We start from the raw sequence: 15,565 nt of genomic DNA on the forward strand, positions 1-15,565 counted from the left end.
AACCAAAAAATTTTTTTGTGTATTTTTCCTAACTGTGCCATAGTGTAACCATGTGGCTGAATGGAAATGAACACTTTGTATGTGTGTGTGTGTGTGTGTGTGTGTGTGTGTGTGTGTGTGTGTGTGTGTGTGTGTGAAACCCATCGGTTCAATCAATACCTTTGATTCATACATAAAGGAATTAGCTGTAGTCTGATCACACCTTCAGTCTCCTCTTCAGTAACATAATTCAGTTTTAGTATCACCGTGTGTGTGTGTGTGTGTGTGTGTGTGTGTGTGTGTGTGTGTGTGTGTTCATGTCCAGATACTTTGCTCTTTCCATTCAGCCTTTTAAAGAAATGTGTTTATTGCCCCCTTTGTAATTGTTACGTGTGTTTGGAATAAAAGATGTTGATGAGATTTGAATTTAAATCCGATATTAAAACTCTGAAACAGTTTAAATCCTGCACGAGGCCTCACTGAGATTCCTCCTGGTGTCTAATCTAACCCGATCAGGACAGTGGCAGTGTTATGGATGTGACATCTGAACTCGTATTGATCTGCAGAGTGTCTCCATGTCGGGAAAAGCATCTGCTCACGAATCCTTTCAGAAACAACGGGAACCTGGATTTAACGGATAAATAACATCGTCCTCACAGAGTCAAACACAGCAGCATTGACACTTCAGTTCTATACGCAATATTCATCTGTTTCATTAAGCAGCTATTTAATGATCTAATTCATACCTTTATTAGATATACTGCAACACTATAACTTCAATATGTATATATATATATATGTATATATCAAATTATTCATATATTTTACACACTTTCATGTTAGTATACTCATATATATATATATATATATATATATATATATATATACTTTATTACATATATATACATACATATTACATGTATATATTTATTTATCGACTGTATACTACATTGTACACTATCCTTTAATTATAGGATTATTGTAGGTGTATGAATTTCTTTTATACCGTGACGGCTGGTGGGTTTAAAAATAGAGGAACAAACTGGCAAACACACACACACACACACACACACACACACACACACACACACACGCACACGCACATTTATATTAATGCACTCGTCCTAACATGCTATCGGCTCTACGGTAATTCACAGGGACTCGTTGTCGGTCTGCGCTCTTGTTTCGTTTTCTCCTCATAAGTATGAGCATCTAAAGACTTTTCAGTGTTCAGCTCGACATTAGCAGCGTCGGCCATTTTGTCCCCAAAAGTATCTAAGCTGCTAGCTGAAGGATTCAATCCGGTGTTATTTATATCGCGCTTTTTACAGTGGACGTTGTCTCAAAGCAGCTTCACAGAAACAAATACACACAGGACAGAGAGTTTATATTTGTGAATTTATCCCGACTGAGCGAGCCGGTGGCCACGGCGGCGAGGCAAGAAGGAAGGGACAGCTAGCTAGAATTATAAACAAATCTGAGATCCAGCGTGTGAGATGTTAGACGTGTTTATTATTAGCCACGTTTCTGTGATTGGCAGTTAGTGCGACCAGGCGGACAGATAGATCGAAGAGTGCGCTGTCCGATAAACGCCAAGATGGTTGTAGTTTTTCTCTGTGAGAACCCCTTGTTTTCAGTGAGAACCCCTTGTTTTCTGTGAGAACCCCTTGTTTTCAGTGTGAACCCCTTGTTTTCTGTGAGAACCCCTTGTTTTCAGTGTGAACCCCTTGTTTTCTGTGAGAACCCCTTGTTTTCTGTGAGAACCCCTTGTTTTCTGTGAGAACCCCTTGTTGTGTAAACACAGCGTCAGCAGCTCTGCGATAAACACCCAGAGACTCTCGGCTTCACTCGGTGTGGCTCAGCGCTGTGTCGGGGCTCAGAGGAGATTCTCACGCAGGCTGTGTAATGAACCAACAACACCATACTGCAGTGAGATATTTAATCATTATACTCACTGAAATATTGAATTCCACCAACATTAGTGAATAACGGACACTTTGGTAAACGTTTCAGGGGAACCTGGGCTTCATTTCCAGTCTTAACGCAATTGCCTGTGTTCATTATAGATATAAATACTTTATTATTGGTACAAATATATATATATATATATATATATATATATATATATATATATATATATATATATATATATATATATACACTTTATTATAGGTACATTTTTATTTATCTGTATACTTAATTAGATGTCAATGTGTCTATATTTCGTGTACTTTTAAGCTTTTATACCTGTTATACTATACCACACGTATAAATTCACCTCTACACTTTATCCCTATGGTCATTTATTCATTTATCTTCATTTTAGGTGTAAATGTGTATAAAACTATCAGTTTACTTTGTGTGTGTGTGTGTGTGTGAGAGAGAGAGACCACACACTCGAGTCCAGCCTCTGAAATCATGGCTTTTTATTATTGTCACAACGAATCAAGAATAAAAACGTGAACATTATTAAATTGTTTATGAGCAGACGTGGCATAAATGTGACATGACGACAACAATACTGTAAAAACGTGTGTGTGTGTATGTGTGTGTGTGTGTGTGTGTGCGTGTGTAGGAGTTTTTACATTTCATTTCATTTCATACGTGTAACTGGGCGTACGCTGTACATAATAAACACATAACGCTAGCTAGGTCGGTGCTGATGACAGCAAAATAGTCCAGCTAACGTCAGCAAGCTCGATACTGCTGTTAATACAGTATAAACAAATCCGAACTAGCTTAGCTAATATTGCTAAACTATTATAATGTGTAATTTTAACAAATAAGTTATTCTAAACAGTGTACACCAACTGCTACTGGTGAGTTAATCTGACACGTTAGCTAGCTAACATTAGTGCACTGCTGTGTTTTGGGAGACTGCTAGCTTAGCTTATGCTGCTTTCTTTTTTCCTTTTTTTTGTTTTTTTGTTTAAATATATATATATATATATAGTATTATCATCAGTAGTGTTTTGTTTGACCTTTTTTTTTGTTTTTAGCTTAATATGGTGTTTATACTAAATACTAATACTAGAAATAAATAGTTTTAATTCCATAATAATCATTTAGCAGTATAAAGTTTGTTAATGATTGACATTGAGTTGTGAACAAGCTAGCTAATGTGAGTTAAACTACTGTGGTTGGAATTAAACAGCTAAGCTAGGTTTTGCTGAATCGGCTGCTCAGATTAGTAAAAGCTTCATGGTAGAGACGAGAGACATCAGGTTTGTGGTTGGAGAAGGTGGCGGTCTGTGAAGAGGGATAAAAACCAGGCTAAACACCGTGCACGTAGCATACGCCCAGCTACGCTACAACAATAAACAGTTCTGTTTTCCCAATCGTAGCAAATCTCACAAAATACAAACACAGACTGCAAAGAAGTTCAGTTATTACTAGAGTTATTGTTATTATTATTATTATTATTATTAATACTGCTCGTTTATGATGAAGAATCTTTGGTCAGCTTTAGTGTTCACAAGAACATATAAGAAAAAATCAACAACACAACACTGTACAATAATTTACACAACAGAATTCATGGAATGCCACAAAATATCCCGAAACGATAAAACAACAGTCATGAGGAAACGTCAACGTGTTATATTACTGAACACCAGGTGAATCCTGCACCTTCAACACACACACACACACACACAAGGTACAGTTTAATTGAAATCAAGCATCTGAGTCACATGTATGATTATGTACAGTGTTTATAATGTCTTCAGGACATGTACAAATGAAATACTGTAGGGAATGATGTGTTTTTTAATTTTTTAAATATTCTTTCAGTTTAAGAATGATATGAAACTCTGGATAAATCTGCAGCACCTCCTACGTGATGCTGTAAATTTAATGTGGACTGTACCGTACTTTCCAGACTATAAGATGCACTCAAGAGAAGAAATAAAAATCAGAAAACAACCTGTTCCTATCATTTAATTCTCTCTTGTTAAACTCCGTTTGGGGGGGATTTGTGAAATAAACTTAAAGATCCTTAATGTTAACAGAATACTTTATGTGATTTGTTATTAGATGACCACAGACGCAGAAGCCGTCCGTTATGGTGCACTTGCACAAAGCATTGACCTTAAAAATGACCGAACAATGCTCTACTTCCTGGTTTTAGCTCCGCCCTCTTGTTTGATGGACGGTTTGTAAAGAACCTCCTACTTTTACCTCATAATATCATGAACGTTACACGCTTTCAGAAGTTTCTCGGTTTAGAAATGTAAAAATCACAAACAAGTATTATGCAAATGAGGCTGCTGTAGCAGCAGGGCTACCGTAAAAAACAAACAAACAAAAACAACAACAACAAAGGGGTGTTTTATAACTCGGCTAAAGAGAAAATGATAACACACAAACACAGCACATGCTAGAGAGAAGAAAAAATTCTTGTCTCATATAACAGGAAGTAAAACCATTTGGTCCGCAGTAGCTGTAAATATTTTGATGACCGCTCTGGCCACGCCCACTCTGTCACTGTTCTGAAGTCTAACCCAGAGTACTGTAATGCTGAGATTGGTGTGTTTGCTGATGCAGCAGGTCTCAGTCAGGTGGCATGACGCTTTATTATCGTATTCACATTTTTAAATCATGTTTTAACGTTAGAATTAAAACATGAGTCTGTGATATCTATCCAGTGATGTTCTGCATATTTATTACCCAGATTTCTTTTAATCGAGTGCAGCATGTTGAGATGTTGATGCTCCCTTCCGCATGATCACTAAAAAATTCGGGGCTTATTTCAGGAAATAAAATTTTAAAACAAAGCCGATTTGGCACGCTTTAAAACAGAATTACATCACATGATCAAAATGTTTTCGTGACAGATTAAAATTAGTGCTAATTTTGTATAATTGTGTTATAATCAGCTATTCACCAAATCACCATTTGTTTGTTTTAAACACAGTAATAAAATCTCACTAGCAAGTAGGTTTCATCACAAGAAGGTTTCATGCTAATCGTATTGCTGTTTGCTGTATGGCAAGGTTTGCTGTTGGTTTACTGACACTATTACTAGCCATACTGCTAACTATACCACTAGCATTACTGTTAGCCATACTGCTAACCTGAAAACCAAGCTCAGTCCCCTTAAATTTTACCTTGTTAGTTTCTGTTCCTGGTCATATTGACTTTTTTCCCTGTAATTTCATTATTGCTAGCCTTACTGCTATCTGTGCAGCTAGCCTTACTGCTAGGTCTGTTGCTCGCCCTATAAAATGTACTAATACTTTGTTGTGGTTAAATTTTCCATATACATAGTGATTGTCATGCCGCTGCGATTGTAATGAAAGGAATAATAATAATAATAATAATAATAACAATAGTCTGTGCTAGTGAAGTACTGAATAGTTCTGACAGGTTTGTTATTTTATCTCTTTTGATTATTCAGCAAAAGAAAAAGAAAAAAGAAAAAAAAGACCGAATCAGCCGTCTCACTGTGGGAATGTTGCTCTGTAGTAAATTAACAGTAACAGCACTGTTATCGAGCTGTTTAAGTATTCGGTAGTGTTTACAAATGTAGTAAAAAATACATTTTTAACATGATGTGCTTCTGCTTCGGGCTAAATTGTGATTTCTAGATATGAGACTGATCCACCAAGTTACAGGAAGTATTGTTGTGATGACTTTTAAAAAAAAAATAAACAAAAAAAACCCCAACATCATCAACAACATATTTTTGTATGGAATTAAATTGTAGTGGAATAAATAACATAAAAGCCCATTAAATAAAATCATGCAACCATGTAGAGCCTCTCAGATGTGGCTTTTCTGACAGTCCACATCATCGAATTTTCGTCATCTTCTAATGTTTTGGGGTTTGGGAATGTGGTACCTGTGGCCAATTAACACCAATTAAGCCATTTCCTGTACCGTTCTATTGACTGAAGTGTTTTGTCTAAAGGCTCTAACCATAGAGAATATCTCTGTAAAGAGCAACCTGCCCAGGGTTAATAATATCTTGATGTTTTGTTCTGTTTTACAGAGCATATTCACATTATATATTTTTCATTGGATTTAATGAAAACTTAGCTACTTGAAATTTTGCGCAAGATGAAAAACCCTCTTCTGAGCCACTCGGGACAGTTCATCAGTGTGAATTTTAGGTAGAATCTATGAAGGCCTGTGCTTTTCCACTTACACACAAGTGCTGATTATTAGGGTACATTTCACCAGCCGTATACATCACTACTCCTGAGTGACGGTGGTGTTGTTTGGCGGAAGGTTCCGGTGTAAATTCGGGTTCTGGCTGTGTCGGTTGCGGCTCCTGACGGAGGAGAATGTGGTGTCACACCCTGGTACCTTGCACTTGTGCAGGAGCCGAAGGTGCACAGTTTTGTAGTGAGCCCTGAATGTGCCCTTGTTGCTGTAAACCTTCTGGCAGACGTGGCAGGTGATGGGTGTGGAGGCGTTGTTGACCTGCTGCCCGAGACTGACCGCACTGGGATTCAACCCATCACAACTCTCATTCTCATCGCTGTCCTCCAGGGGGAGCTCCTCCTCGCTGCACGCATCTGAGTCCCAGGAAGAAGAGTGACCACTTCCTCTGGTGCTTAGGTCCAACACCGCCTCGTCCTCCACCAGATCCTCTACGCTCTCGGAGGATTTGCTCATCGGAAACACGAGGCCCGTACGGTTTGTTCCCTTGAAGATAACAGACGTCTGGCTCAGAGGATCTTTAGGAGGGAATTCAGGGTGAGAATCCGTAGTGACGTCTCTGCAGGACGGAGTGAAGATGTAGTGATCTTTGGTCAACAGCTTGTGGTGTAAATTTAAATTTGCACTGTGTCTGAAGAGAAAAAACGATACAAAAGACACAATCAGGAAAGTAGTTTGAAATGAAACACCTTTGTTCTGTAAGTTTGAGTTCCTACTTGGATTGGAGATGTTCATGATCAGTTTGTCGGTGAGAATGAGTAGTTACCTCGGCCAAGTGAATGTAAGGAACTTTTAAAACACATTCAAGATACATGATTGAACCTTGAGGTCCACCTTTATACCTTTATGGGGACATTTATATTGCTTAACAATGGGGAACAAATGAAGTCAAACAAACTTTAGTCAGTCATGTGACCATCTTAGCATCATCTATGACCTTTACAAACAGAGGTCTAGCTGTCATGGTACCTTCCACCATTCGGTAGAACTAATAAAGAACCTCAGACAAGTGGATTTAGCCTTGATTCAATTGGTCCTAACCCTTGTTTGTGTTGGATTTCACCTTGCTAGCACTCACCTGTCTCTGCTCCTGCGGGATGGGAACGCAGCATTGCAGCCTGCTACGGTGCACATGTGCATCTCCTTCAAGTGGACGCTGCGGTAATGCATTTTGGCGCTGTAGGAGTTTTTAAAGGTCTTATTGCAACTCTCACACTGATGGAGAAGCTCGTCTTCATCATCTGCACACACTATCTGTTGGACACCATCGCCGTCTGTGTGGACCTCTGACTCGCAGGGCGTGCTGCTTAGTGCCACTTGGTCAGTGGGTCTTAGATCCAAGCCTTCACTGCAGGTTTGGTCCCCAAACTCAAGTAAGTTTCTTTGCATGTGGCTGAAGGATGAAAGGGAGTGTGTCAGACTGCACCCCTGGGTTTGGTGTTTGCCCTCTGTTTCTGGTTGTTCTGTATGGGAAGAATGGGTGAGGATGGAGGGATGGATTGAGGGATGAACAACACCATGCTCATCACATTCTGTCTTGACCACACAGTCCATCCCAGAGTTCATACTGGCAGGAGGATCGTCGTCATCATCATTGGAGCTGCTTCGCTCTTCCAGCTCGTCTTTCTCTATCTTTATGGGCATGCTGGATTTACGGGATTTCTTCTTGGGCACGGGCTCTGGGTTGCTCTCCATGTCTCCTATGCTTACAGGCACGGAAGAAGAAGACAGTAGGGGCAGGGAGGGCAGATTTCCAGGTGTGTTGGCAAGCTCAGCAGGCGTCACCAGGCTGCGGTAGAAAGGCAGCACTGGCTGCACAGTCTTCAGGTTGGGGAAGACAATCCCGCTGTGGCTGATGCTTGAAAAGGAGCTGTGCAGTTTGGGCTCAGAATTGCTGATGTAGCTGGAGACAGGCCTGCTGAGGTCCCGCTTTTCTGCCTCTTCCCCGGCACTCAGTCCATCCCTGACATCCCTGTCCCGACTGTTTCGATTCATGGGCATGTGCAGGCGCGGGTTCGGGTTGGCGCTGTGCCGGTTGCGGCTTCTCAACGAGCTGAAGACCATGTTGCATCCCTCGATAGTGCACTTGTGCTTGATCTTGAGGTGAACAGCATTGTAATGGATCTTCAGCGTTCCTTTGTCATAAAAGGTTTTCTCGCAGGCACTGCAGAAAACACGGCCTTTTTTCATCCCAACTCCTAGACGGATTTTCGACTCCGGCGACGCTTGAGCGATATCCGAGCTGATCGATGGTGTGCAAGGCGTCGAGGGTGAGGAATAGTTATCGCTCAGCGTGAAATCATCTGATTCTAAATTGGTGCTTACTCTCTCCATGGGTACATCTTCTCTATCTGCATCAGAGGTGAGGTGAGAGGAGGTGTCAAGGTTTGAATCCAGAATTTCGGGTCGTGTTGGAACCTCCTGCTGTCGGGAATCTGCTCTGGACCTGAGCAGCGGTGCAGGAACAGAGTTAAGCAACTGCAGGGGCAGCATGAAGGTCATGTTGTTGACCAAACTCTCAAAGTGGTGGCCATTGTTTCTGCTCAGAGGCTCCGTAGTGGCTGCCACAGATGGACGCTGCGTGCTGCTCTCTATGAAGCTACGGATGTCCGAGTTCGCTCTAACTGTCGGCACGATGATCGCTTGCCCTTCTTTGTCCTGCAGTGCCATCAGCTCCACGATAGATTTAGTCTCTCCGAACCGGAGGAACTGCTGCAGTGTCGCAATTTCCTCCTCGAAGGTCATGATGGCCCAGCGGTCCAGCACTTTGCCAGCCACATCCTATACAAACACACACAGAAGGAATTTCATATGCATTATGAATGAAAAACCCCAAGCACTCTGGACCGCCATAACTCTCCTAACATGACAATCCGACAGCGCCATGAGATAAAGAGTTGTCCATACATCTAATACAGCAGGACATGAAAGCTCCAATTACTGCAGTGCATCTGTAATATCATTTTTATTCATTCTGGTGATTGGGTTCGTCCCTGGTGGGGGTTGGCGGGGGTTGGTGGGGGTAGATGCGTGGCGGTACAGGGTTGGGCAGTGAGTCTGGCTGTAATTACACATGAGTGCTAGCAGTCCTTCAAAGTCATTCAACAGCTTCATGCCATAACCAAGATAAATATTTCATCATACAGCATTCATTTATATGCCTGTGGAGGATTTGACTTTACTTCTGCCGTCAGACGAGCTAACTAGAATCACACGCAACAACCTGAATACTTAACGAGCAGCAAATTGAGCAGCTCTCTCTCTCTCACTACTGGAGTTTTGAGTGGGGGGAAAAAACGTGACAAAATTGTATTTACATGATTCACTGTGATCACATCGGTAATGAGAGCTGGAGGGAGTCTATAACTCTCATAGCACCAAAAGTGCACTACCAAGAACTGTTTAATGATATCTTTCCAATACAAATCCAAACTGTGTGCTCGTATTTGCTGAAAGCATTAGGAAAACAAACACATTTTTAAACCATCTATGGTGAATAGCAATCCTTCAATTGTCCAAGAAACGACTAAAAACGTCTGAGGAACATCTCTAGACATTCACCCTCCTTACAAACACATGGGTCAATGAATATATATGAATATGCAAATTTGGACATGCAGGGGCATGTCTTTCAGCCTTAACAGCTTAATGCTAGCTATCTTAGCAAGCCAGTTAGCCAAATGCTAGTAACCCAGCTCACATTAGTCATACGAGTGGGAATTCAATATCAGATTCACTCGTTTTATCTATCACAATATGAAGCTGCCATGACAGCCAGACTTTTCCATCATGAACATTAGCTACACTATTTAACTAGCTACCTTAGCACACAGCTTCCAGGGGTCATGACACCCACTAATCTCTGATGAAGCTGATTTTGTGACATCACAAACTGAGCTCAGAGCTCACCATCTAACATTAGCTAAGTTAGCTAGCTAGCTAGCTTAACACACAGGTTCTGAAACTAAAAGCTTCCAGGCAACACATCTTGTAATAGTGTACCTGATTAGTCCAAAACTGTAAAAGATTATTTTGTGACATCACAAACTGATTCATACGTGACCTCATCACCCCTGACACATCTCAAATTCAAACTTTATTGCTCGCATACACAACCGTACACAGTACCACCTGCAGTGAAGTGCTTTCAACTGTCTGTGACGTAAACACTTGAGTTTACATTAACCACAATTGACTTCTATACAGGTAGGAAAGGAAAAATATAAAGATAATATAATATAATATAATATAATATAATATAATATAATATAATATAATATAATTGAAATAGGAATTTAATATGCAAACTTTTCATGTGATAGAGCATCCAACAAAATTCAAACAATAAACAAATGGAAACGTTTTAGAGGAAAACAAAACAAAAAAAAAAACCCCCCATACAATAGCCTGGTTTTAAATAATGGGTCATGTGACTGTGCTCAGAATGAACCAATCACATAACAACTCATGCTCAAATGCAACTATCATACAGCTGTCATCAGTGCAGTGAATCTGATTAACCCCCATTAAAGATCAGACGTTTCTGTACGATTTTTTCACATCTTCTTGGTTTCTGATGGCTGAAGCCATGGTCCTCAAAGATCTCTTTGTGGAACGGTACTGATCAGGAGAGGGCTATAAAAGAATTTCCAAAACATTACATGTACCATGGACCACCGTGAAGGTCATCATCAACAAGTGGAGAAAATGGAGCTGGACGTCCATCCAAAACTGACACGGGCAAGAAGAAAACTTATCAGGGAGACTGGCAAGAGATCTACAGCAACGTTACAGGAGCTGCAGGAACATCTGGCGAGTACTGCTCACTCCCTGCATGTGAAAACAATCTCTTGCAATCTTCACATGTCTGCACTATGGGGTAGGACTAAACTGAAGCCCTTTCTGATGAAAGAAAAAAACATCTAAGCACTAAATCACCCAAACCATTCGGCAAAAATGAGTTTTTGGGCATAATTCTAAACGATATGTTTGTCACATAAACAAGACAGGTTATCACCCAAAGAACATCATACCCAGGGTGAAGCATGGTGGTGATGGCAGCATCATGCTACAGATCTGCTTCTCTCCAGCTGGGACTGGGGCTCTAGTCAAGCTAGAGCGAATCATGGATAGTTCCAAATACCAATCCCTGCAGACCTCTGTTAGACAGCTGAAGAGGAAGAAAGATTTCACCTTCCAGCACCATAACGACCCAAAGCACAAATCCAAGTCAACAAAGGAACGCCTCCAGAAGAAGAAGATCCCCTCACAATCTGATAGATCTGGAGCATTTTTGCAAGGAAGAGTGGAATAAAATGACCAAATGAAGACTTGAATGTTGCGGGTTGCTATATCACAACAAAAACCTACGACTAGAACAGGGGTGTGTAAACTTTTTATATCCACTATAGCTCAGCTTAAAGCCAGAGACGTTACACAGTGTAGAAATGTGTGTATTTACCTGCAGGACATATCCTCGTATGTAGTCCTGCAGCGTCCAGTCGAGCGCGTTGAGGATTTTGATGACTTCGTCCTGCTTCAGGACGCTGAAGAGACGATCGAGCAGGATCTTCAGCCGCACCGGGATGGCCTGCGTACCGTACAGCATCAAACTGCAGATATCAAACACCACGTTGGAGTGAACGATCTCCACCTGGCCTCCGTCATACGTGTGCTGCATCTTCAGCTTGCTTAGAGCTACGCACGCACACACACACACACACACACACACACACACAGTGTTCTCTTATCTAATGCTGTGTTTCAGGAACAACGACACAAATTAATTTACTACTAATTAACTATAAATTTCACCGGAATATTGTCTAATTTTAAATGAGTGTCATATTTATACGTTTCCATAATTACTGGAGCAGCACACGCAGCGTAAAACCCGAATCATCAGCAGATTACATTTAAATCAAGGAAAAAAACCTGCAAAATGCTGTTTAGAGGGAAAGAATTGAGCTAAAATTAGACAATTAATAAACGATTTTAATCAACACTTGTTTATCAAAGACACAAATTATTAAATGAAATAATTATTATAATATTTATATTATATTCATTTAAAAATGTTATTAAATATTCCATCATTATAATCCACCTCCAGTGATCTGTTTATGTAATACTTTCTTTCCAGGGTTTAATGAAATAAAATGAGAAATGAAAAATTTCTTCCAGTTATTTTATTTTAATTCAAATGCTATATTTTTAAGCTATTCATTACAGAATAATATTATTATTATTCATTATAATTAAAGAGCTATGTTTAGCTTTAAGATGCTTGCAAATGAGACGAAATAAAGTGTCATGTGTACACCTGCCCTGCTCATCACTGCTCATTTGCATACATTTGCATATTACAATGAGTCTTTACCCAGCCCCGCCCATATCCTGCTTCATGTCGCTGTAACTGTCTCGCTGAATATGAACGACTTCATCACCTCACAGCACAGACGCAGTGAACGCAGTTAGTTTTTGCTTGGGATTATTTATTTGTTTATTTGTTTATTAGTTAGTTTATTCGTTTGTTTGTTTGTTTGTTACCGTGAGCGACCCATCCATGCCTGCAGTTCTCACACTGACGACGTTTCAGCTTTCCGGGTCTGAAACTGTCGCAGGTACAGTTCACCAGCGTGCAGCAAATCGCCTGTTTAATAATGCACACACACACACACACACACACACACACACACACACACACACACACACACAGCAGCTTTAACAGAGCACCATACATAACAAGAATGAGACATTTCCTATCTCAGCTTTAATTCAAATAATCTCTTTAATTATTCATTATTTATTTACTTTTTAAAATGTAGTAGAGTGTTAATGTTCAAAACATTGACCAAAGGTAATACATTATTCTACTATGATAATTTACTATCTAAAGAGACTATTATTATTATTATTATTATTATTATTATTATTATTACTATTATCAGTAGTAGAAGTAGCATCACTTCACAAAATTATTGTGACCTTTTATAAAAATAATTTCTAAACAAACGTGTTTAATAAATAAAGGCTTAAATAACACACACACACACACACACACACACACACACACACACAAACTCACACACACACTCTCACACACACACACCATCCTCTGAAATGATGTGTTAAAAAGGTTGTTATTATTAGAGTAAATAATGTGACTCTGTACAGTTTGTTCATTAACTCAGTTATAGCTGCTGCACAATTATTTATTACAAATACATTAATCCCATTAATCCCATTAACCACATTAATCCCATTAATCCCATTAACCACATTAATCCCATTAACCACATTAATCCCATTAACCACATTAACCACATTAATCCCATTAATCCCATTAATCCCATTAACCACATTAATCCCATTAATCCCATTAACCACATTAATCCCATTAATCCCATTAACCACATTAATCCCATTAATCCCATTAACCACATTTATCACATTAATCCCATTAACCACATTAATCCCATTAATCCCATTAACCAAGGAGTTATTAATGTAACAAACTGTAATTATACAGAAACACTCATGGTCATGTATTTTTTATTTATTTATCTTTTTGCCTAAATATGCCTAAAAGAGGCTTTACAGTGTTAACATGAGAACATATGTGTGTTTAATACAGTAATGTGGGCGGAGTCAGCAGTAAATCACTCAATCATTTATCAAATTAAGCTTGAATCCACACACACACACACACACACACACACACACACACACACACACACACACACACACACACATATATTCACTATTGCTGAGTTCTAGTGATTAAAATTGGAGAAATTGAATAATATATAAATATAATAATGTAGAAATACAGTAATGTAGAAATATAATAATATATCGATACAATAATGTAGAAATATAATAATATATAAATATAATATATATATAATATAATAAAGTAGAAATACAGTAAAGTAGAAATATAATAATATATCAATATAATAAAGTAGAAATGCAGTAATGTAGAAATATAATAATATATAAATATAATATATATAATATAATAAAGTAGAAATATAATAATATATAAATATAATAAAGTAGAAATGCAGTAATGTAGAAATATAATAATATATAAATATAATATATATAATATAATAAAGTAGAAATACAGTAATGTAGAAATATAATAATATATAAATATAATAAAGTAGAAATGCAGTAATGTAGAAATATAATAATATATAAATATAATATATATAATATAATAAAGTAGAAATACAGTAATGTAGAAATATAATAATATATAAATATAATAAAGTAGAAATACAGTAAAGTAGAAATATAATAATATATCAATATGATATATATAAATATAATAAAGTAGAAATGCAGTAATGTAGAAATATAATAATATATAAATATAATATATATAATATAATAAAGTAGAAATATAATAATATATAAATGTAATATATATAATATAATAAAGTAGAAATATAATAATATATAAATGTAATATATATAATATAATAAAGTAGAAATATAATAAAGTAGAAATGCTTGTGTATACAGCAGGGATGCGGCTGGTTCCCGTGCGACAGTTCAGATAAATGTGTGTATAAAGTATATATCAGGAAGAATTATTATTATTTTTTTTTTACAATATTCATTCATTTTTCTATTTTGTTTTAAATGAGTTATTTATTACTCATACATCTTTTAATGTTCTAATATTTTATTTAAGCTTTTCATTCAATTGTGTCCTTTACTCTGTACTGTTCATATCACTGTCATTTACTGAAGCACTGTGAACGGCTTCATCCACTAAATACGCCACATAAACACCATGACTATTACTCTTATTATTATAATAATTAAAATTAGTAATATTATTGCTATCGATAAATTTATATAAATTGAAGCTCCATTTTGTGCAACTGTACAAGTGTAATATTGTGTAATTTCTGTACACATTGTGTTTGTATACGGATATCAGTACTGAAATAATGAATGCATATGTGTGTGCATGCGTATGTGCATATATGTGTATATTTGTGAATATTTGTGTATATATGTGAACACGTGTGTATGTGTGCATACGTGTGAGTATGTATATATAAGTGTGTATATGTGTGTACATGTGTATATGTGTGCATATGTGTGAATACACACACACACACGCACACACACACACTCTCTCTATTCCACTCACTAATGGTTGTGTAACACATGTGTGTTCAAATTTACTGCACAGTACACCTGTGTGTGTGTGTGTGTGTGTGTGTGTGTGTGTGTGTGTGTGTGTGTGTGTGTGTGTGTGTGTGAGAGAGAGAGGGAGAGAGAGGTTGAGATAGAGTTAAGACACATATAACAAATTTAGTGCTACATTATCATGAATATTAATGAGCAAATAAATAATGAACTTTAATGTTGTAATGATGAGTTTAGCTCTATGAAA

At 37.9% G+C, this 15,565-nt stretch overlaps 1 protein-coding gene across 3 annotated transcripts in view; it reads right to left on the bottom strand.

Moving 5' to 3' along the window:
• Positions 1-2,383: 2,383 nt before the first annotated feature.
• bnc1 (basonuclin 1) overlaps positions 2,384-15,565 on the bottom strand; it is a 17,513-nt gene continuing 4,331 nt past the window's right edge. The window contains exons 2-5 of one of the 3 annotated variants that reach the window (XM_053678211.1): positions 12,694-12,796; positions 11,606-11,756; positions 7,223-8,925; positions 2,384-6,775 (exon numbers count right to left, since the gene is read on the bottom strand). In XM_053678211.1, the coding sequence (XP_053534186.1) occupies positions 6,175-6,775; positions 7,223-8,925; positions 11,606-11,756; positions 12,694-12,707 (2,469 nt within the window). In that variant the 5' untranslated portion in view covers positions 12,708-12,796 and the 3' untranslated portion in view covers positions 2,384-6,174. Of the gene's footprint in view, positions 6,776-7,222; positions 8,926-11,177; positions 11,427-11,605; positions 11,842-12,693; positions 12,797-15,565 lie in introns of those variants that run through there. The other 2 variants (XM_053678210.1, XM_053678212.1) reach the window with 2 other exon arrangements.

Source organism: Ictalurus punctatus, chromosome 4, assembly GCF_001660625.3.
Source record: "Ictalurus punctatus breed USDA103 chromosome 4, Coco_2.0, whole genome shotgun sequence".
Classification (NCBI taxonomy): Eukaryota; Metazoa; Chordata; class Actinopteri; order Siluriformes; family Ictaluridae; genus Ictalurus; species Ictalurus punctatus.